Below are 23,376 nucleotides of genomic sequence, written 5' to 3' on the forward strand. Positions count from 1 at the left end.
CTGGCCGCGCCACCGTTCAGCCGCCGTTTTCTATTGGCTTGCGGCTCTCGACCGGGGCGGGACACTCCCAGGGGCTTGCTTCCCATTGGCTTGCGGAAGGGGCGGGGAAACCCGTGACAGCTTGGTTGAGCAGTCTATTGGCCAATGGTCAAGCCAATCGCTTAACGGCTCGAGCGCTCTGATTGGCGGAGAGATAGGACGATTTCCCCGGACCGGGGCGGTGCTCGGGCACTAAATCCAGAGCCGCTCGGGCTTGGGGTCCCAGGACCACCTGAGGCCAGGTGAGGACGTGGGCTCGCGCGGCCGGCGGCGCGAGGTTGGAGGCTGAGCCCCAGCGCGACCTCGGGCCGCGCTTCTGGCTCCTCTGGCTCAGTTTCCCCGACTCTGGGAGTCCGTCCCGAGCGCCGGGCGAGCTCGAATCTGAAGTGATCCGGAGCTTTGGGCAAGCAAGTGGATGGATTTCCTGGCGCCTTGCCTCAGTTTCCCCCGCTAAGAAACGGGGGAATCACGATAGTACTCGGCTCACAGTGCGGCTCGGGCCTTACCGTACGAAGGTAGTGCACGTGAGGCCTTAAACGGATGGTAATTCTGCCCGATGTGTAAAAATCTACAACACTTGTAGACCGAGCGAGTCACTTTCTAGGACTCTGTGATGCAGAGATGCTGGCGTGGGCGCGCAGGAGGGGGCTCGACAGCTGTTTGTGCAGCCCATGGTAAAGCATCGTGAGGCATGGGAAACAGCCTAAAAGTCCAGGGAGGCGTTCCTTCCGGCCCCTGATTTCACTTAACTTTCCACCTTCAGCAGTAGCGATCGTAAAAGCTGGAACCAAGAACAGAGCCAGCAATAAATAGCTATCTTAGTGGAATGATCACCATGTGCCAGACGCTGCCGGGTGTTCCGCTTGCTTTGTTTAATGTAACCTTTCCAAACCCCATCGAGGTAAGTACAGTTCTAGTTCTCCTGTAACCTGAGGAAACCAAGTTGCCTAGCCGTTTGAGGGAGTTCGTGAAGAAGACCTCACTGGGGAGTGGAAGACCTGGGGTTTGAACCTGAGTCTTCCTGATGTGTTTAATGTGCTGCTGCACTGCACAGTCTTTGGGGCGCATGGCATGTGCTGAATGGTAGCTGCCTTTTTTGTTAGATGATAAGTTTGAACGGGCATCTCTAATATCTCTAAGATCTGGGTCCTTTCATCCCCTCTCTGGCTCTGTCTTTCAGGGTTCTCCGGAGCCATGCTGTCAGAAGTCCTGCTGGTGTCCGCCCCAGGGAAAGTCATCCTTCATGGAGAGCATGCCGTGGTCCATGGCAAGGTAAAGGCCCCCAGAGCCTCTGAGAACTGGGCACCCTTTCTCCTGACCTTAAGCTAAAAGGAAGCCTGAAGGCATCGCCTGGGAATACATAAGAGAGAAGACCAGTTTCTCTGCAACACAGCAGGGAAGAGACGGGTCTTACACCCACCAAAGGGCTTCTCTGGTCTCACCCAGTAAGAGCACAAAGCTGAAATGTAAAGCTGTGTCAGGGATCCCTGGGTGGCTCAGCGGTTTAGCGTCTGCCGTTGGCCCAGGGCACCATCCTGGAGTCCCGGGATCGAGTCCTACATCGGGCTCCTGGCATGGGCCTGCTTCTCCCTCCGCCTGGGTCTGTGCCTCTCTCTCTCTATGTCTATCATAAATAAATAAATCTTTAAAAATAAATAAATAAAATCTTTAAAAAAAAAAAAAGAGTTATGAATTAAAAAAAAAAAAAAAGCTGTGTCAGTGGGATGAGTCAACCTGGAAGGTGGGCTTCAATGGGAGCACTGAGCTCTAGGGCACCCCAACATTCAGAAATGGAGAAGATGAGTAAGATCCAGCAAAGGAATCTGAGATATGCATTATCTCATTTAACTCTTAAGAGGACCCCCCTGAAGTTAAACTTTGATTATCCCATTTTGCACATGTGGAAGCAGAGGCTTAGGAGAGGATTGGTAGCTTGACCAGGGTCCTCTGCACCTTGGCAGAACTGGGAATGAACCTGAGTCTGAACACGTTGCTCATCCTTTTTCCGCTCCTCTGCTCTGTCATGCTTTATGTTCTTAACTTATATTTATCCTTGCTAACATGGTGATTGTGGGGAAGCCATTCCTTGGTTTTGAGGACCTCTGAGGTTTTGCATGGGGCGGGCAAATATAAGATATTAACTATCCTAACTGATAGGTAGCATCTGTGCCACATAGGACGAGGGCATGCCAAGGTTGATCAGAGGCATCTGCCAAGGGCATAGGTGGGCATGCCCTGTATACTAGTATGTGGTCTCTCTCCTCAGCACATTGACATTAGCCCCTGTTTTTAAGATGGAGCCAAAGTCTTTGCAACCCCACCCCTACCCCATGCTCAGGCTCATTGCTTTTGCCATTTATTCTATAGATAGCCCTGGCTGTGGCCTTGAATTTGAGAACATTCCTCCGGCTTCAGCCCCACAGCAATGGGAAAGTGTGCCTCAACTTGCCGAACATTGGCGTCAAGCGGGCCTGGGATGTGGCCAGGCTTCAGCTGCAGGACACAAGCTTTCTGGGTAAGTGCAGTGAGAAGGAACCAGGTGTTCAAGAGCCTGGGCTCTGACCAGATGGGGAAGGGGAGAGCTGGGTAGTTATCCTCAGCCATCCCTGAGGGGGCTGGAGACCAGCCACTCCAGGAGTGTTTTCTCTCTTGACCCTGTAAAGTTACCTTTACTTACCTATTTTTTTAAATGAGTGTCAAATGATGCACTAGGTCTCTGTGGGCTGTGGTGGACTGATCCTCAAGGCCCATTGTTGGGTGAAAAGCCACAAGATGCAAATAGTGTGTATCTGAGAAAAGGCCCAGCTTTAGTATCAGTACAAATGTACACACAGTGGTGATTAGTTACCTCTGAGAGGGTCCTAAGGTCTGAGTGGACAAAGGGAGCTTTCCTTCTGGAAGATGGTTTTGACGAGAAGATATCGATTGGTGTTGGGTATCATTCAAAATCATTAAAAATAAAAGTAACATACTTGTTAATTGTTAATCTCTAAAAAAAAAAAAAAAAAAAAAAAACAGCCCGGGTGGCTCAGCAGTTTAGCACTGCCTTCAGCCCAGGGCGTGATCCTGGAGACCCAGGATCGAGTCCCACTCCAGGCTCCCTACATGGAGCCTGCTTCTCCCTCTGCCTGTGTTTGTGCCTCTCTTTCTGTGTTTCTTATGAATAAATAAATAAAATCTTAAAAAAATAATAAAATTAAGTTAAAAATAAAAATATAAATAAATAAACAAATAAATAAATAAAAGAATGGGGGTTGTGGTGAAAGCGGACCAGATAGGTGTATTTTTTTTTTTTTTTTTAAGATTATTTGTTCATGAGAGACAGAGAGAGAGAGAGGCAGAGACACAGGCAGAGGGAGAAGCAGGCTCCCCGTGGGGAGCCTGATGTGGAACTCGATCCCAGGACCCTAGGATCACACCCTGAGCCGAAGGCAGACACTCAACCACTGAGCCACCCAGGCACCCCCAGGCAGGTGTATTTTGAAAGAAGTTCCCTGGGTGATTCCAGGAATATCCTCCATGAAGAGCCCCAACTGCTTTGGAGCAGGCCTCAGAAAATGGCCATCCAGAGCAATCCGGACCTTGCTTTCCATGGTGCACAGGGCCTCCCCTCGAGGCTGGCTGCTGCTTTCATGTGTCAGTAGCACTGGTGGGAGCAGGCAGGTAGCGTGGCACATGTCCCAGACCCCTCTGCCTGCATGTGTGAGCTTGGACGGATCACTTAACCCCCTGAGCCTCCTTGAGCAGAGTCCTGTTGCCTGGGAGGGTTGCTGTGAGGACCCAGCCGGATGGGAGGTGGGCCGGGCCTGGAAGAGTGCAGGACATGAGTGAGGGCTTGGGAGTGATTTCCCCAAGGGGAAAAGGAGTATGGAACACGAGCCTTTCAGAGACATGTTTTCTACTAGATTGCCAGGCTCTTCCATCTTTTTCTTTCAGTGTTGTTTGGTTGCCTCCTAATAGTTACAACCACCATGAATGTCTCATTGGGCATCTTTATGTGTGCCAGGCACTGGACTAGTGTCTCATGTACTTTGGCATCCTCAGAATTCTCCAGCCTGCCTTGGACATAGATGGTGGTAGCCATCCCTGTTGTTGCTTTTTTTTTTTTTTTTTAAGATTGTTTATTTACTTATTTGACAGAAAGCACAAGCAAGTGGAGGGACAGAGGGAAAGGGAGAAGCAGACTCTCCACTGAGCAGGGAGCCTGATGCAGAGCTCTATCCCAGGACCCTAGGATCATGACCTGAACCAAAGGCAGACACTTAACTGACAGAGCCACCCAGGCACCCCCCATCCCCATTTTATGGATGAGAAAATCGAGGTTCAGGAGTGAAGCGGCTCAGGTCACACAGCATTGTCAGTGATGCAGAAAGGATTCAGAACCAGATCTTTCTAAACTCTCCAGAGTCTCAGTGAGTCATTCTATTTCCCCTGTAGGGCCCTGAAATGTCTGCTAACTGGCTTGGCCACTTTTAGTGTGTCCTAATTTCAGGGAACACCTAGCGTTTCATGTGTCCCCACCCTAGTGTTTCCCAGCATGAATACAGCAAGCTCAGTGTTTTGTCCCCTTCACAGCTGGACCCAGGACTCAGGGAGCTATTTGTAAAGATGAGCTGGTCGGGCTTGCTTGGCCTCGTCAGGCTCTTGGGGGACAGTGGCCCAGCTTCCTCTGTGCACTGGAAGAGAAACTGCTCCCGGGCTTCTCCCCGAGGTCCAAGCAAATCTCAGCACTTCCCATTCTCTGGTTGTGAGTGTCCCATCCTCACGAATAGTTTTGAGAAGAGGGACACATTTGGGGAATAATTTTATATTTTTAAAGATTTTATTTATTCATTGATGAGAGACACAGGCAGAGGGAGAAACAGGCTCCCTGTGAGGAGCACAGTGTGGGACTTGATCCCAGGACCCCAGGATCACCACCTGAGCCACAGGCAGACACTCAACCACTGAGCCACCCAGGTGCCCAGGGAATAATTTAATGCTTCCTTTCATTTTGGTTTTGTACTGTGGGTGTCAAATGCAGACCTTTGGGTAGTTGAGCTAGCATTTGCTTTGTGTGCATCTGTGTTTCAAGACTACCATTAATTGAGCATGTATTACACACTAGGAGGTACGCCGAGGGTCTTGCATCCTTTATTTCAGTTTATCTTAGAGGAGGTATTCCTGCTTACCAATGAGGGAAACGGGGGTTCAGAGAAGGTAAGGCATGTGCTCAAGGCCAGAGCACCCATAGATGGGACAGTTGGGACCCACACCCAAGTCTGTGTGCCTGCAAAGCCGGAAGACCAACAGCAGATGCGGTCCTGGTGCTCAGGCCATGAATCCATGTCCATCAGATTCTGATTCTCACTACTGCTCGGTTTTCTGTGTTGTGTGGTCTATGAAAGCGCCTGAACCCCTCTCACCCAGCCTCACGTGTTGTTTGTGACAGAGCCAGGGAATGCCACGGGGGACGCCGCAGCGCCCACCTCAGAGCAAGTGGAGAAGCTGAAGGAGGTGGCAGGCTTCCCCAAGGATGGCGCCAACCCCGAGTGTCTGGCTGTGCTGGCTTTCCTTTACCTGTACCTGTCCATCTGCCGGAAGCAGAGGTGTGTGCGTGGCCTAGACCCAAAGCCAGATTCCTGAATCTACCACACGGCTTTTCCCATGCCGTGTCCACAGAGGCAGCCCTGTTCCATGGCCTGCGGGCTCCAGGGAAACCCTGTAATTCGCCAAGTGAAGCATGCGTCCACTCCACCCCTTAAGATAGGATCTGGGCTGTCTGCCCTCGGGGAGGCAGCTCCCAGAGGATGGCAGTGCCGTTGAGGCAGCGTCACATGGTGATGGAGAGTTGGGTCAGGTTGGGTCAGACTCCACAACGGCTGCCTACCACCTTCCTTGAGGTTTTTACCCTTCATGGGCCTCAGTCTCCTCATCTGTAAAATGGGGGTGGTAATAGTACCTACCTCTTAGGCTTCTTGTGAGGGTTAGTGAGTTAATTTATCTAAAGTGCTATGTGTGGCACACTGCCTGAGAAATACGAGATATTGTTAGGTTATTCTCATCAGAAAACTATTGGAGGGTTAGAAATATTATATATAAAATGGGCCTAGCTCTATAACTAGCCCATAGGGATTTTTCACTGTGATTTTTTTTTTTTTTTGGTCCCAGACCCAAAGGGAAAGCCTCAGGGGGCACCCCTTTACTCAGACAGTAGATGCGTTGAGCAGGCCCTGGGCCAGGCACAGTGCAGAGGACACATTCATAAATGTCTCAACTGTTGCTGTCCACCAGGGGATTTTTCTTTTCTTTTTTTTTTTTTTAAGATTTTACTTATTTATTTATGGGAGACACAGAGAGAGACAGAGAGAGGCAGAGACACAGACAGAGGGAGAAGCAGGCTCCATGCAGGGAGCCCGACGTGGGACTCCATCCCAGGACTCCAGGATCACGCCCTGGGCCGAAGGCAGCACTAAACCACTGAGCCACCCGGGCTGTCCCACCAGAGGATTTCAACTTGAGTGGGGCATGTCGCCTTCCGGGAAGGGATGCACCTTTCAGAACCTCCTGATCTGAGTGGGGCGGGTGGGTGCAGTTTGAAAAGCAGATTAGGCATTATCATTTTACATTTTGGAAGACAGCAGCATTGCTTAATAGAAAATACAGAACACAAAGTTTGACAGTCCTTGCTTGGGAGAAATACATGCAAGATGCCGTGATTCTGAACTTTCTAGTGATAGAAAGGAGGCCTGATAGAACGCATCACCTAGATAAGGCAGCAATAGAGAAAAGGGGTCGTCGAGGGTTGCTAGGCATGGCTCCTGTGGGTGGCCAGGGGAAGCTTCACAGTGGAAGGAGCATTTGAGAAGCGTTTTGCAGGATGGGAAGGAATTTGCCTGGGGGAAAAAGCGGTACAGAGCTTTCCCAGGCGGGGATACAGACAGAGCAGGGCCACAGAAGAGCCTCACTCTTGCAGGGAACAGGATGGGGTTTAGAGAAATGATTGGTGGTTCACAAGGGAACATCATGCTTGAAATGATTCTGGTATCAAAAATTTTAAAAAAATAATCATAAGTGATTCTGGTACCTGTTTCCAAGCTGATTCACCATGACTTCCTGCTATCCCATAGGGCCACTTTTGGGGTCGACAAGTGTCCCCAAGTTCAGATACCTAGGGCAAAGGCTTGGGGTCAGACCCTGCCAATGTTCAGTCCTGGACCATGACTGCCAGTTCGACGCTGGCACCTCGCTACCCTTCAAGGGAGCCATGCTCTGTGCCCCACTGTGTTTCAGGACCCTGCCCAGCCTGGATATCACGGTGTGGTCAGAGCTGCCCACGGGGGCTGGCCTGGGCTCCAGCGCCGCCTACTCTGTGTGTCTGGCAGCTGCTCTCCTGACCGCGTGTGAGGCGATTCCGAACCCGCAGAACAATGGCGAGTCCACTAGCAGGTAATCACTGCCTTTGTCTTGGTCATAGTCCTCCCTGGGCACCACGACCCGAGTGTGTGTTCCCTTGCTGAGGACTCCCTGCCACCCTGTGAGGTGAGAGGTGTCACGTGGCCATTGTACAGATGAGGAAGCCGAGGCAGAGCGTGGGCCTGGGCTATGTAGCTAGTGATGGCAGGACGAGACTTGCCACCCAGGTGGCCTGGACCCAGAGACCGACCCCTTTGCCCCTTTGCTAAGCCACTTCTCCCCCACTCCTCACCCCCACCTTGCCTCTTTTGGGTTCAGGTATCTGTGGTGTGGCAGAAAGAACCTGAGCCCAGACGTAGGAAGCCATGGTGCCCACTTCTCCCATTAACTCCCTGTGGGACCTTGGCCATGCCGCTGTACCTCCTGGGACCCCAGTGTCCTTCTCTGTAACAGGTCCTACCAGATGGTTATGCAAAAAAGAAGAAGGAGAAAAAGTAAAGTGTGCCAAGAAATCAACACAGGGTATTTATTAGATTAAGGCATCTCCCTTCGTAGGAGCCCTCAGCCTCACTCCGGGAGGGGGTATCGCCTCTGCGATCCCCACCAGGAGTCAGTGAGGCTCACTGGGACAGTGTTGTCGGCACCCATTTCTGTGGCTTGGGGAATGCACCTGGAGCAGCCACCCCAGGATTGGAGGTTATGCAGTTTGTCCCGGGCCCCACCCGAGTCCAAAATCCAGCCTGGCAGCTTCTCGGTGAGGCCTGTTCCTGGGCCCTGCTAGGGCTAAGGGGAGCCCTCCCACTGGGGAGCTGTCAGTAGCCACTGCATGCTGCATCAGGAGGGGGGCGCTGCTGGCCTCGTCCACCTCCCTGTGTAGCCAGCAAAGGAGAAAGCCACTCAGGCAGTGCTGGGTGCCAGGTTGGATGTGGCTGAGTGTTTCCTCCCAGAGCCCTCCACGCCCAAGACGGGCACCCACTGAAACAAGATCCAAAGGACATGTTGCACAAGCTGTAGCTCGTGACCTCATTCCTCTTTCCGAACTTGCTTTTGAATTGAGGTTTCCCTCCTCTGCCCTGAAAGTGCTGTGGTTTTCAGATAGCCCAGGCCCTTCTGGGCACCCTGTCAGGACCAATGATTTCTCTTCTGAGACACGGAGGTTAAAATACAGTTGAATTCAGACTAAGCCTGAAGGTCCCTTTGATCCTCGTGGCCACAGCGGATCTGGGGGCTCTTGGTGTGATGCGTCTGTCAGCATTCCTCAGGCTTGCTTTGGATAGTTCCTGTGCACGAGGGAAGCAGCAGGGGTGAGGGTAGAGGCGGCTTCTGTCAGGGCAAGAATCCAGAAGGTAATGAGTGACGCACCTGCAGCTAGTGCAAGGTGACAGTTTTCAGGAATTTCAGTGAGGTTTGTCTGTTAACTCGCTGTAAGCCACTGGGCCACCCCTTTGTCTCTCTGGGCTCTGTTTCCTCATCTGGAAACGAGGGACTGCACCTGATGGTCCTTTGGGGGGCCCTCCAACCTTGACATTTAGTGATCCCAAGAGACAATGGTGCTTGTTAATGTGTGCGGATCACTGATTGTAACCTACATCGGTGAAGGCCTGCATGCCTGGGGTCCCCCAAATAGACTTGTATATATGGGCCAGCAGACTAGCTGTGCCATTCAGAAGATGCAAGTGACTTGTGCACGTGTGCACGTGTGTGTGCGCTTCCCCCCCCCCCCCCCCCCGCTGCTTCCTTATAACCAGTTCCTCGCCTCCCCTGAAGGCCCAGTCATTCCTTCCCCTGACCTTTGATGGGAGCAGGCCCCAGCCCCTGCCCTGGCCCCAGCATTTCCAAATCATACAGAATTGGAATCTAGTCTCCCGTGAAGACAGGGTTAGAAATCTGAGCCTCCGAAGGATGAACAGTATACAGAAGGGGAGGGAGACTCTCCTTGGAGAAGGCCAGGTCCTGGGCTGGGTCCAGCTGCCCCTTTGCCCTGCTGCTCATTCACTTTTCAGTTCCCAGTGAAGGTCAGCTCCTGTCCAGTTCCAGATGCTATACCGCCTCAGTCTAGAGTGCTCCCTCACATGTCTTGCCTTGCTGACCACCCCCTTTTGTCCCTCAGGCTGTCCGCAATCCAGATGGGGTACACTCCATCCACCCTGCATTGCACCCATCTCCTGGAGGTTGGTCGTTAAGTGCTGATTGCTTCTAGGCATCCACTCTCTATAAGACACCAAGCCTCAAGCTATTGGGGGCCATATCTGGTTCCTTCCCTGCTGTGAGCTTAGTCACAGGCATGTAGTAGATGCTCAGTAAATAGTGGACAATTGAGGGAGTCTCGTTGGTACCATAAAGCTCAGTGGTTGAGAGCTTGGGCTCCGGCCTACAGATGTGGTCCTAACGTAGCAGTCAGTAGCACTGGGATCTGCTTTACTCACCTGAGCCTCAGTTTCCTCTTCTGTAGGAGAGGGAGAGTAACCGTACCTTCCCTGTAGGGTTTTTTGCAGATTACGGAGACGGGCCATTTGAGAAAAGCACAGTGCTTGGCACCTGGTGATGGTGTTTAGCCTCTCAGCCACCACGTGAGTGGCGAGGCCATCAAATTCTCTTTTGCCCAGTGAGGAAAGAGGCTCAGAGGGGGTGATGGCTGTGCCCAAGGCCTCACAGCAAATGAGCATTGGACTGGGCTTGGGGTGAATCCAGGAGCTGCGATTCCAGGTGGCCTTCTTCCAGAGCCCATACTGTTTCCCCGGCGTTTTACAAAGCACTTGGTGTGTTACTATCTGAGACATCCTCAATGAGGGAGACATGATTACCCATGTTTTACAGATCAGAAAATGGGGTCGGATGTGACGCCATTGCTCAGAAATGCCCAGAGAGTCAGGGGCAGGCTGGGTCCCTGCTTGCTGCATAGCTCTGCCCTGGGGCCTGGCATTCTTGGGGCCACAGCACCCTGTTTCCTGGGGGCAAGCGGTCCTCAGAAAGGAAATGAAAGCTGAGAGACGGGGGCAGGGGAGGGGCTGACCATGTATCCTTGTTCGATACTCATGGCTTGGGGTCTGCTCACTCAAGCTGTCCTCTCCCGAAGAAGGCAGCATGGCCATGTGCTCAGGAAAGATCCAGAGGTGGTCAGTGCACACTTGACCCATCAACAGTGTCTGGGGCACCTGGAATCCACGTTCCTAACAGTCGGGCTTTGGGAAAAGTCACGCCTCTGCTCACTCTTCCTCATAGGAGGCTACGTTCCAGAACAGGAGCTTATGTAGGGGTCTGTTGCAGTAGTAACACTGCCCACTGCTTGCAGACCACCTCGCTGGCCCTGGATACACTTAGAACTAGCCTTCGACAGGCGTGACCATTCTACAGATGAGGACAATGCGGCTTAGTTTAGGTAACGGGCCCAGAGTCCCTCAGCTGCTAGGACTGTGTGCATCCAAAGCCTGGTCTCCTTCCACTGTGCCGGTGCCGGGTAGGAAGGTTTCAGAGGGAAGGGAAGGTCCAGCACATTCGGTAGTGGAGAGATTCTGGTTTTTTTCTGTTTCTGAGTTCAAGGGCCCAAGCCCCTTTGACTTTTTTGATCTCCACCTGTGGATCCTTCCCCCTGCTACCGCCAGCAGCCCTGGCCCCTTACTCTCCACCGAGGTCCAGATGAACTTCTGTGTCTTCTTTAGGTGGACCATGGAGGATTTGGAATTAATTAACAAGTGGGCCTTCCAAGGGGAGAGAATGATTCATGGGAACCCCTCTGGAGTGGACAACACCATCAGCGCTTGGGGTAGGGGCTGCCTCAGGCTTGTTTTCTTTATTTTTATTATTTTAGAAATTCTTGGGATCATTGTAGATGCTCAGGCTGTTGGTTTGGGTGAATGAAATCAGCAAATTCTGAAGAACATAATATTTTCCTTTTTGGGGTGGACGAGGGGTGGGAGAAATTACAGGGCCCTGCCTCACCCCTCCTGACCCCGAATCTCTGGGGGCATTTCTGGGGGGTTGGGGTGGGGTCTGGGAAGCCACAGTTTCAGGGACCTTACAAGGATCCCTGGGATAAAGTTGCAGAGCCACTCATTGCTGGAGTGTTTGGTAGCCACACGAGCTGGGCCGCCCTCCAGTAAGGACACTGGCTTAGGGGACCTGGCCACAGTCCCGGGCTCACCCTCCCCACGTGGCCTGTGGGTGAGGCTGGGCAGCCTGGGGGGAGGGCAGGCTCCCTGGCAGAGCATGGAGTTCCTTTGTACCTTCCTGGATCTTGTTGTAACTGAAACTGGGATGACTGGTGGTGGGGTTCAGTCTGTTCACTGGATGGGCCAACACCTTCACCCCACCTCCAGCCTGGTCTCTCCATCAGGAGGCAAAGTTACATAGCTTTTTCTACAGCCCCAACCCACTGCCTTTTCTCTTTAGGAGGAGCACTCCGATACCAACAAGGAAAGATCTCATCCATAAAGAGGTAATTGTGGGGTGGCGCAGCACCTCCTGGCTCCTGGCTGCATCAACACGTCCATTGGGCGGGGGGCTGTACCTCTTGGGGAGGGAATGTGTGGGCCTGGTGTCCCCAGGCTTTCCATCCTCTCCCCCATGAGGCCTTCACAGGCCATGGCCAGGAGGGCACCCTGTTCTTAATTTCTGTGCTATGGCCCTTAAATTGCCAAGAGCTTAGAGGGAGAGGTCATGCGTGGCCATGCCGTTCACCTTCTAGAGCATGACTATCCCCACCAGACCCCTGGTTTCTCATTCATTTAATTCATTTGATCATGTAGTCATTTAGCAAACAAGAACTGATGTCTCCCTGTGTTCCTAACGACACTGTCTTAGGGTCTACGGCTATAAAAATGAGTCTCAGCCACAGTTTCGGCAGGGTGGGACGTGGAAGTAGGGGTGGAGTAGGGGAAGGCCGACAGACACTCGCACAGAGCCCCTGTGGGGAAACACGAGAGTTGCCACAGTGAGACCCTCAGGGCAGAGCCTGGGCTCCAGAGCTTGTGAGAAGCCTCAAGCGGGGGCGACCTGTGATGACTTCTCAGCCTGTTTCACATGTTCCTTGACCCCCTCCCTCCAGAGGAATCGCACTTACAAACGTGCATGTTAAAATAGAACATTTCTCTTTGAACTCGGAGTGCAAATGCCGGATGTGGGGAATGAAGCATGTTCATGTGCTTCTGCAAGCAGGAGCAGGTGTTTTTTAAAGATTTTATTTATTCATGAAAGACACACAGAGAGAGGCAGAGACACAGGCAGAGGGAGAAGCAGGCTCCCTGCGGGGAGCCTGGTGTGGGACTCAATTCCAGGACCCCGGGATCATGACCTGAGCCAAAGGCAGATGCTCAGCCGCTGAGCCACCCAGGGATCCCAGGAGGGTGTTTTTTGGTAGTTCCTTGAGCCCTCGATCAAGTTGAGTGGTGGTGTTTGTCCCAGGGCGCTTTGCCCCACCCTGGTGGCCTTTCCATGGTGATGAGAGTCCTCTTCACTGTGGATGGGCTTCTAGCCCGCTGCCCTCACCAACTGGGCTGCTCTGTCAGTGGCTCTATGAGCTGGCGTGGCATAGTGGTGCTGTACTCTTGCTTCCACCTGCACCTCTGAGATCTTCCTGCCTCAGCTCTGTTGGCTTCCATGAGCCAAGCCTGCCTTTCTGAGCCTCTGCATTAGGGTTTTTTTTTCTTAACCTTGGTACCATTGACGTGAACTGGGTAGTTCCTTATGATGGGCAGCTGCCTTATGCAGCATGTTTAGGATATTTAGAAGCATCCCTGAGCTCTACCCACAAGATGCCAGTAGCACCTCCCCCATCTCCCAGTTGTGGCAACCAGAATTGTCTCCAGACATTGCCACATGTCTCCTAAAGGGCCAAGATCTCCCCTGGATGACAACCTCCACTCTGCACAGAGGAGGAAGCAGAGCTGTTGGGGAGAGTAGAACCAGCTTGCTCTGGCTGCTGTGCATGCAGGGCAGTGGAGCCAGGGGCCCAGGGGGCCACCTCTGCCAAGTAGACTGATGCCCCATGCAGTGACATCAGGAGTCAAGGTCAGGACTTAGATGTCAGACCTGGGCTTGCCCATGGGGCTCACAGTCTATCCAAGAAGGCAGTTACTCATCCTCAGAGCGAAGCCATCCAGGGTGTACTGAAGCTGCTGTGGATGGCAGTGAGAGGTGTCCGAAGTTCAGCGACAGATGTGGGGGTCCTTCATGGGGGAAGTGGCATCTCGTTCAGTGTTTCCTGAGAGGTAGTTGTATCCTGAGCACTGCACTAGGCCCCAGGGATAGAAGACCAGCTAAAACATGGTGTGGGCACATAGGTACGTTCTACTGGAGGGGAATTGAGAGAGATGAGTGATACAGGCTTTTCCAGATGGTGGGAGGCAGGAGGAGAGGCCCCAAGGCCAGCTGGTGGTGGTGTGGTAGACGGAGGCTCTGGGGTCTGTTGGCCTTGCTTTGAGCCCAGCTCTGCCACTCATGAGCCAGGTGCTCTTGAGTGAGTCACTTTTCCTGAGGCGGATGTCTCCTGGTTTATATTATGAGAATCCTGAGCATGAAATCAGAAACAATATCTGTAGGGTGCTCTGCCCTTTGCTGACCATATTTAATTCCACAAATACCGCATCCTTGGTGCTGGGGCCTGAGCAGGGAAGAGTAAGTCCTGCCTTCATGAAACTCATATTTTGTGGGAGGAGACAGCCAACAATGGCTCTGTAAGAGCCTGTCAGGCAGTCAAATGGATGACCAGGGGAGCCTCCGATGAAATGACATCTGAGCAGGGACCTGGATGAAACCCTAGAGTGAGTCCTGGAGCCGTTGAGGACGGTGCTGGGTCCCTGGCAGAGGAAATGCAAGTGCAAAGGCCCTGAGGCAGGGGCGTCCCTGGCATGTTGAACAGCAAATATGAGGCCAGGATGGCCAGAGTGAACACCCGGGGAGGGCAGAAAGGACCTAAAATGGGAGAGTTAGCCAGGCCTAGCAGGCACAAGCACTTAACAGGGCATAGCCTGGGTGGTGGTCTCTAGATGCCCTAGGAGCCATGGGGGTTTGTGGGACCGGTGGGGCTGGCAGCAAGCCTGCTCGCAGAGGACTTATCTAAGGAAGATGAAGACCCAATATTCCAACTCCTCCCACCCGGATGAATGGGAACACAGAGCTGACCGACCTTCAGTGCTGGCTGCAGGGCGCCACGGCGAGCAGATGGCGGATTCTCTGAGAAGCCGGGAGGCCAGACTCCACATTAATCCCACCGATGGCTTCAAGAGGAACCCTTTCCCCCTGCCCCCCCCCAACGACGTATGGTGCTTCTCCATTAAAAAAAAAATGCATTGTTTGCGAAGTGGATCAAGATGCGGCCTCCCAGAACGCTGCCCTTTTGAAGAACGGCTTGTCTTTAAGGGGAAAAGAAAAGCCAAATAGAATGTTCATCTTTTGTAAAGTTAAAAAAAAAGAAAGAAAGCCAGCCTCCAAGGCTGAGAATCGATATTAATTTCATGGGCTTATGGGCGGTGAGATCAAGCAGGTTTCTGGCAGCCTTTCTCAGCCCTATTGGATTTTACAGTCTTGGGTTGTGAAAAGAAAAACGGATAAAGGTATCAGGGGGTCTGCTGTCTCCAGCTGTCTCGGGCCAGAGCTCGTCCAGATGCTCCAGCCTCCATCCCCGGCCCACAGCGCTCTGACAGGCAGCTTGGGGATGACCAGAAACGGTGCCCCGAGCCTCCAAAGGCCGCTAGCCATGGGACAATTGGGATTGTGACCTTAGGAGGTATCCGAAAGCTCAGAGGGCTGGTGAGGGCAGCGGGGTCGTGCTGCAGAGCCAGCTTACCTGGGGCAGCTGAGCAGGGACGACCGACTCTGACCAGGGCAGAGATCTCCCCTGGATGACAAGGGAGATCTGGCTGTGCCAGGGCAGCTGGTCTGGGCAGGGCATGATGGGCTCCTCGTGCTGGGATCCCGACGCCTGCACGAGCCCGCCCTCCCCGGTACCCGCTAACACGGTATCCTCCCTCCCTGCGCGCACCCCCCCACCCCCCGGCCAGATTCTGCCCCACATCCCGCTCGCTTTTCTTCCTAAATCCCTGGAACCTTCCACTCCAGCACGCCAAGGTGGTCCATGTGACGGAGCCTCCACCCCTTATACTCTTGGCTGTCGTGCCTTTGAACTCCAACCCCGTGAACCTGGCGTCTTCTGGCAGCTCCAGGCTAAGCCAGTCCCCCCTCACGTGTCCCCAGCGCATAGTAGGTGCTCAACTGCAATCAGGTGGGTGGGTGGCGAGCCAGAAAACAGTGTCCATCTGCCTGAGGGCTGGAGCGGAGATGCAGCTACGATTGGCAGCAGGAGCCCCCTGCTCCCCTCGCTATCCCTCTGGCCCCCGATGTCCTTTCCCTGGGCCTCCGCTCTCTCCTTGGTGTCAGGGTGGGGTGACACTTGGGATCAGGCTTCCGCCTTGAGCGCACCGTGGCCCCGCTTCGCCCTGTAGGCTGCCGGCTCTGAAGATCCTGCTGACCAACACCAAAGTCCCTCGCAGCACCAAGGCTCTCGTGGCCAGCGTCAGGAGCAGGCTACTTAAGGTACATCCTGTGCCACCACTGGCAGGGTTCTCACCGGGCCAGGCCAGCCAGGTCTGGGGGCTCAAGCTCTCCCTCTGCCCTAGGGCTTCGTGGGGGGGCGAGATGGGTGATGGGGACCGGGGGAGGGGAGGTGGTTTTGGCAGGCAGGGAGGTGCTTTGTGCCCCCCACCCCTTGGCTTGGCGATGAGAATCCCCCACTTATGTCAGGGGGCCAGGCAAGGCAGATACCCAGAGGGTAAGGGAGGCGGTTTCCTCAGAGTGGGGGCCTGGGGGGACACCTCTCTCCTCCTGATGCCCGGCAGCTGTCCGGTGTCTGCCCAACCCCAGGCCTCACTGGCCCTTGCTTCCTCTCCCTCCAGTTCCCTGAGATCGTGGCCCCCCTGCTGACCTCTATAAACGCTATTTCCCTGGAATGCGAGCGGACACTGGAGGAGATGGCTTCGGCCCCGGCCCCGGAGCACTACCTCGTGCTGGAAGTAAGAGCCCTTCTGCAGGATGCAGGGTCTCACCCACACCACTGTCTGGGACGGGGGCTCATCTGACCTTGGGATCCCCCGAGCTGAAGCACAGAGGCCGGGCCTAGGCCTGGGCTCCTGTACACACAAAGGCCAGCAGCCTGCTTCCTTAGGCCTTTTCATAGATGTTTCAAAGCCATTGAGCCAGGACATGCAAAGCACCGAGGGCAGGGCCTCGCGCGTGCTAGGGGCCAGGTTTGGGTTCATGCCTGTAAGGAGCACCGGGCTAGTGCTGACACCATCTTCTGTTGGCCCAGGGGCAATTTCTTGCATGGCCACCTCTTTTCTTGCTGTCCTTGCTGACTGCATTTGTCCCTTTTTTTTTTAAGATTTTATGTATTTATCTTAGGAGTGGGGAAGGTGCAGAGGAAGGGGGGACATGCACACTCTGCACTGAGCACAGAGCCTGACATGAGGTTTGATCCCATGACCCTGGGATCACGACCTGAGCCAAAATCACGAGTCGGGACATTTCACCAACGGAGCCACACAGGCACTGCAGCTCAGATATACTCTAACACAATTCTTTCCTGATTGTTCCCTGAGCCACCACTCTTTGCATAATTCTCGTATAGAGGCTGAGACCTTGGGTTTAGATCAGGTCACGATCTGATCCCAGGCTCACTCCTGCTGGTCCCACTGGAGCATCTTAACACAGCAAGGCCTGGGAGGTGACGTGCAGCCATCATTCCTGATGAACCACCAGCACAGTAAGCCAGAGGGCGCAGGCTTATCCCCACAGTCCTGGTGGCTGGCAAACACAGGTCGACGTAAAAGAGCAGCTCCTAGGCTAAGCCTTCTTACAAGTGATTTCTCTCTTAATCTCTATAATTACCTCCCTGGGAAGTAGGTATGCTGTCCCCATTTTACAGATATAAAAACTGAGGCCTAAGGAGCAACTTTCTCCAAGGTTCACCAACTAGTAGGTTGACATGCCAGGCATCAAACTGAATGACTTGCTTGTCTCTTAGGCCAACAGATCTTTAATGAGCACCCACCCACCCGGGCCAGGGCAGCGACCCTCCCTCATTTCTGTGCTTTACCTCCCCATTTCCATAGCTGTCTGCCTCCAGTCCCCCAGCATTTGCATGGCTGGCTTCAATTCCTTTCATGTACAAAGGAGGGAACACAGTCCTCCTGAGTAGGAAATTAATAATGATAGAGTACTGCCTAAAATATACCCTGTTGAGCCCCTAGAGAATGCCACAGAACAGCACGTTGATTATACATTGTGTATATTTTTGGCTGTGGCAGCCGCTGAAATGTGCAGCTCGGCTCCTGGACAGCTTTGTGCTCAAACCAGCGAGCTGTTCTCCTGTGTCACAACCTGTCATCTGATCCTTGACAGATTTTGGATCAGAATGTGACAGGTGTCTGAAACCTGCCTCGGCAACGTGACACCTGGCGCTCAGGCATAGAGAGCAGCCCCCAGAAGTTTTCCCTCCCATCCAGCCCTTGGGGCTGGGGAAAGGCACCCAGGGCTGCCACCAGGCCATCACGCCTGTCTGCTCATTTGTCAGAAGTGCTGGGGTGTGTGAGGCGGGCTGCAGGGGAGGGCTGACCCGAGCCTGCCCGACAGCCTGGGGCAGGAGAACCAGGTGGGCCTCAGCAGACAGCTCGGTGATTGGCAACCCTCGCGGCACGCAGGCACTCCTTGTTCCCTAGAGCAGAGCTGTGTGCTGTCAAGCCACACACCTTGAGAAGTAGGTGGCAGCCGGAATGCCAAGGGCGCTCCTGGAGGCAGGGTAAACATGGGCTTTGCATTGGGCAGACCCAGCTGCCAGTGCTGGCTCAGGACCTTACCAGCTCAGTGACCTTAGGCAAGTCACTTTCCTCCTTGAGCCTTAGCGTCCCCTAAAATGGGGATGATGGTGATGTGACCATAAGAGTACTGATAGCAGCAGACTTTCCAGAGGCCCTAATCTCAGGCTAGGCATCATGCGAAAACTCACCTCGTTTCATCCCCACAGTGATGAGACAGAGCGTCTTACAATGCCAGTTCTATAGTTGGGGAAACTGAGGCACGGCATGGAAGACCTCGCCCCAGGACCAAGAAGTCACAGAGCTGGGACTCAAACCCAGGCCCCCCTGACTCCAGATCCCACATTCTTAACTTGCCTGGCAGGGACTATAGCTGGATGCTCTTCTTAGAGCCCCAGCATCTAACACAGTGTTTGGCAAACACTGGTATAATAAATGTAGTCGGGAGCACCTGGGCTGTGTTAGCTGTCAGTTTTGGTATTTCATCAACCTGCATCTTGTTTGAGCCTCAGAAGAACAGGAATTTTATGCAGGATCAAAGAAACCTGAAAAACAGCTCTTTCCCCTACTTTGTGACCCTGTTAGAACCAAAAACCAGTTCTTATTCTGAAAATGGGCATCTGAGGCAGCTGTAGGATGGCATATTACTTCAGATTCCTGCAGATGGTAGAAATCCATTAACATCAGGCGTTAGCAGAAAAGGAATTTATGGGCTCAAAACTATGAAGACTGGCAAGAACAACTTCAGGCATAGCCGGATCCAGGGGCCAAACAACTCAGTCCGAAGTCTCCATCTTGCATATGATCTCTGACCATGTGCAGGGCAGATCAGTCTGGCAGCTTACCTCTGAAGTCAATTCAATTTTAGCAGCTCCCGGGCAGAGGCAGAGAAAACCCTGGGAGGACTATGGTCACAGGCCCGTCCCTGACCAATCACCATGGTCAGAGGCTTCTTTGGCCAGGCCTGGAACATGTATTTACCACCAGCTCCATCCCAGTCCCACAGGAGTCCTGCAGGAAGGAGAGGTTCTTTCATCAGTGGAGAGGGACACAGTGCTGGCTTGCATAAGCCATTCGCTGTCCCGAACCAGCGGCTGTCACATGGATGGGGTGGGCGCAAGACCTTGGTTTCAGGCATGTCCAGTGGGAACAGATTGAACCTTCTCCTCCAGGAGCTCATCGATATCAACCAGCACCATCTGAATGCCCTCGGCGTGGGCCATGCCTCGCTGGACCAGCTGTGCCAGGTGACCATGGCCCATGGACTGCACAGCAAGCTCACTGGTGCGGGCGGCGGTGGCTGTGGCATTACGCTCCTCAGGCCAGGTACTTGGGGGGCGGGGCACAGTCGCCACCCGGGGCTCATGCAGAGGTCCTACCTGGGCAGTTGCCTTGGGAGGAAGAAGAAGCTGGAGGACAGTCTCCCTTCTGCTGTGTGTCCTTGGTCAAGTTAATTAACCTCTCTGGGCCTCTGTTGCTGCAGTGGTAAAATGAGGATGCCGACCTCTCTTTAGGGGATTGCTGTCTGGATTCCAGGCACAGGGCTGGGCTGTGGTAGGGGCTCATATTGTGGTGGCTGTCCCTACCACCTCCTTACTGGCCAAGTCTCCCACGAGCTTGAGAAATAACCAGGACTTTGTCATCTTTCGTGTCAGCCTCACCCCTCTCCCCTGCTGTCACCTCTTGATGTGGCCAGGACAGGGACTGACCTTGCTACAAAACAAAGGGCTTTCTCTCCCCTTCTTTACCTTTGCCTCCTTCGTCTTCCCATCCCACCTTTCGCTGTGGCTTTGCAGTGAGCCCACTGTGGCCTCAGCCCCTTCCACGGCTCTCTGTGCACTCCCAGGTGTCACACAGCCAGCGGCCGACCTTGACCGTGGGCTCCTAGTTTATGGCCACTGACAGTGATGAGAGAGAAGGCTCCTGGGACGTGTCCGCTGTGCCAGGCGGCTTGCCTGCATTCTCCCGTGTGAGCCTCACAGGGACCTGTGAGGGGTACAGATTCTTAGCCTCATTCCCAGATGAGGAGACTGAGGCTCAGAGAAGGGAAGTCACTTGTCTGAGGCCCCAGGACTGATCCATGACAAGGCCAGGTCCATGTGACTCGTGATTTTAACGGTTGCTCTGTACCCAACACCCCAGTGCCCCCTACCACCAAGAGGGTGCAGAGCTCGACATTCCCACAGGAAGACCTGGTTGGTTGGTCCCAGGCCTCTTCCTGGCTGAACAGTCTCTAAGGGCACAGACGATTGTGGGGTGACCTGCCGCTTTCCACTTTCCCTCCGCCCAGATCTGGAGCAGCCGGAGGTAGAGGCCATGAAGCAGGCTCTGACCAGCTGCGGGTTTGACTGCTGGGAGACCAGCATCGGGGCCCCCGGCGTCTCCATCCACTCGGCTGCCTCCCTGGACACCCAGGTGCAGCGAGCCCTGGATGGCCTCTGAGATGAGCCCGCCCGCTGCACAAGAAGCCCCACCTGGAGTATTCCGGGTGCCAGAGTCCACCTCTGCTGGCCAGCGGGCCGCAGCCCTGCGTGACAGCCTTCCCAGCGGCCGCACCCCTCCAGGCCCAGCAGTGCAACGTGGAACCTACAGTGGGCTGGGGTGCCCTGGAAGACCCCGTCTGTGATCTGCCTTCTCGAGCCACTGGGCAGTGGGACCATGTGGGGTCCTGTGAGATGTGAGGAGCTTCCTATCCTCCCCGAAGCTCCCACACACCCATCTGCTTTGGGCCTCTGTCGCCTTCTCACACCCTCTGCCCACTGGGCTGGCGGCTCCGATGCAGTTGTCTGGCTTCTGGAGCAGTGTGCCTTCTCCCTCCCGCGCCTCTGCTCTTTACCTGTCTTGAGGGCCTGGCCCCTCCCACCTCCTCCAGGAAGCTTTCCCTGACCCCTGGCAGGGAGGTGACCCTAGTCCCACCTTCCTCCTGTTCATCCTGTCTGTTTGAACCGTTCAGCACTTTGTGTGGTCTGCTCTCCGGCGAGACTGTGGGCTCCCTAGGGGTGGTCTGGGTGGTGGTCTTTGCCTTCCGCCCTCCCGTTTGAGAGCTGGCCAAAGGCATGGTGGATGTACCCGGTTTCTTCCAGTCTGTACCCATGGGATTTGCAGAAAACACAGCAGAGAGGAAATAAAAAGCTCTTGAGTAAACCAGTGCTTTACTCAGTGTCTAGAAAGAAGGATGACCATCTGGTACCGTCTCCTTCACGTCCGTGCCTGCCTCCTCTGTCCTTGTCCCTTCTCTGGTCACTGTCTCCATGGAGCTCTTAAGGAGTTAAAGGAAAGAAAGGCTTTGGGTGGGGTGGCCCCCGATGGCTTAGCGGTTTAGTGCCGCCTTCAGCCCAGGGCATGATCCTGGAGGTCTGTGATCAAGTCCCACGTCAGACTCCCTGCATGGAGTCTGTTTCTCCCTCTGCCTGTGTCTCTGCCTCTCTCTCTGTTTCTAATAAATAAAATATTTAAAAAAAAGAAGAAGAAGGGCTTTGGGTCACTCTGTTGTGTGTCTTGGGGCCATCAGCCATCTGGCACAATTCTGTCTGCTTTTCCAGGAAGGGGAGTTTTAAGTTTCCTGGCCCCTGGAGTCGTGAGCACTCACAAATTCACAGACTTGGGGATCCCTGGGTGGCTCAGCAGTTTAGCTCCTGCCTTCTGCTCAGGGCATGATCCTGGATGCCGGGGATCAAATCCCGCATCAGGCTCCCTGCATGAAGCCTGGTCTCCCTCTGCCTGTGTCTCTGCCTCTCTCTCTCTCTGTGCCTCTCATGAATAAATAAATAAAATCTTTAAAAATAAATAAATAAATTCACAGACTTGAAAGCAAAAATCTGTAGGTTCTGGAATCTTTTTTTTTTTTTCCTGAAATTGCCTGGGTGGGGAAAAAATATTCAAGTGCTTGTCGCCCAGTGCCTGGCACCTACCTGGCCCTATTTGAACTTGATATTACTACTCAAAGCACCTTCTGAAACCGGAGAATCCATCAAAAAGCCCTCCCGTGGGGAGCTCCAGCCACCCTGGGCCTTCGTGAGGCACACAAGGAGGTGGGGGGCTGGGCAGGGAGTTCAGGACGTGCTGAAAATGGCCCTGCGCTGCTGCCCTTGGCCACTAGGGGGCAGCGGGTGCCTTTCCCAGGGAGGGTGAATGGGAGCGGGCCTGCGGAGCCGGATCTGAGCTCTAAGCCCCACCACCCCCACCACCCTCCCCGCCATGCCAGGCCTCCTGGGCTGTGCCTGGGCTCCCTGCCAGGGACATGAGGGCAATACGGAGGTTGCCTGTCCTGGCATCACTGATGGGGGTTGCCTGGTTCCCTTTGAAACACAAATAATGCATAAAACAATAATGTTAATACTGAACACTTAACCATGTGCAGGATGCTGTTCTAAGCACTGTAGATCCATCATCTCTTTTCATCTACCTCAGGCTTGGAGCATAATTGCTAGTCTCAGCCCCATTTTACAGATCGGGGAAACGGAAGCTCAGAGAGGTTGAGTAATTGAGCCAAGGTCACAGCTAATCCACATCAGAGGTAGGATTCCCGCCCAGGTAGCTTGACTACAGCACCTGTCCTCAACTCCTGCGTGCTTCCTTCCGCCTGGACACAGGTTGGTGCAATTCTTGCTGCTTTCCACACTTGGGCTCCTTATTTCTTCTGGATTCTGTTGTACTTGGTCAGAGTGGGCCCAGGGTCTGGGTATTTTCATCAGAGATGCCCGTACCAGGCGTCCAGAGAGGCTGAGGCCCCCAGAATCCACTTCCTCCTTGAGACCCTCCCTCTTCCTCACTCCCTGGGGACCCTGTGTCTCTCCAGGAGCAGAGGCCAACCCATTACTCATGCCTGAGCAAAGCAGCACCTGCATGCCTTGGCCATTACCGCCTCACCCCAGCCATCACCCCCAGCCTCAGTGGTGCCTACTCCTGGGCACTGATCTCTTCCATTGCATTTGTAGATAGTTTGCATTTGCAGGGAGCACCCCCTTTCTTGCCTGGGGTTCTCCCAGCTGCACATCAAAACTACCCTGGAATGCCTGCCTCACCCCCAGTGTTCTGATATAGCTAATCTCACCAAGATTCAGCCCTGGGTAGTTTTCAGAAGCTCCCAGGTGATTCTTCTAATGCAGAGTCAAGGCTGAGGACACTGAGTTAGATG

General features: G+C 53.8%; 1 protein-coding gene across 1 annotated transcript; it reads left to right on the forward strand.

Moving 5' to 3' along the window:
* Nucleotides 1-184: 184 nt before the first annotated feature.
* MVK (mevalonate kinase) lies at nt 185-20,820 on the forward strand. The gene is made up of 11 exons (XM_041729248.1): nt 185-281; nt 1,220-1,311; nt 2,407-2,554; nt 5,471-5,627; nt 7,312-7,467; nt 11,094-11,197; nt 11,824-11,869; nt 15,873-15,963; nt 16,323-16,439; nt 19,412-19,565; nt 20,530-20,820. Exons 2-11 carry the CDS (start codon nt 1,234-1,236, stop codon nt 20,679-20,681), a joined length of 1,203 nt encoding a protein of 400 aa, XP_041585182.1. The 5' UTR covers nt 185-281; nt 1,220-1,233; the 3' UTR covers nt 20,682-20,820.
* Nucleotides 20,821-23,376: the final 2,556 nt, after the last annotated feature.

This window comes from Vulpes lagopus, chromosome 14, assembly GCF_018345385.1.
Source record: "Vulpes lagopus strain Blue_001 chromosome 14, ASM1834538v1, whole genome shotgun sequence".
NCBI classification, from domain to species: Eukaryota; Metazoa; Chordata; class Mammalia; order Carnivora; family Canidae; genus Vulpes; species Vulpes lagopus.

Bases quoted from the DNA above. Each gene is read 5' to 3' on its own strand.
- MVK (XM_041729248.1), top strand. From the start codon at position 1,234: ATGCTGTCAGAAGTCCTGCTGGTGTCCGCCCCAGGGAAAGTCATCCTT. The intron at 11,198-11,823 runs GTAGGGGCTGCC...TTTTCTCTTTAG, and splicing joins CAACACCATCAGCGCTTGGG to GAGGAGCACTCCGATACCAA. The intron at 19,566-20,529 runs GTACTTGGGGGG...CCCTCCGCCCAG, and splicing joins CATTACGCTCCTCAGGCCAG to ATCTGGAGCAGCCGGAGGTA.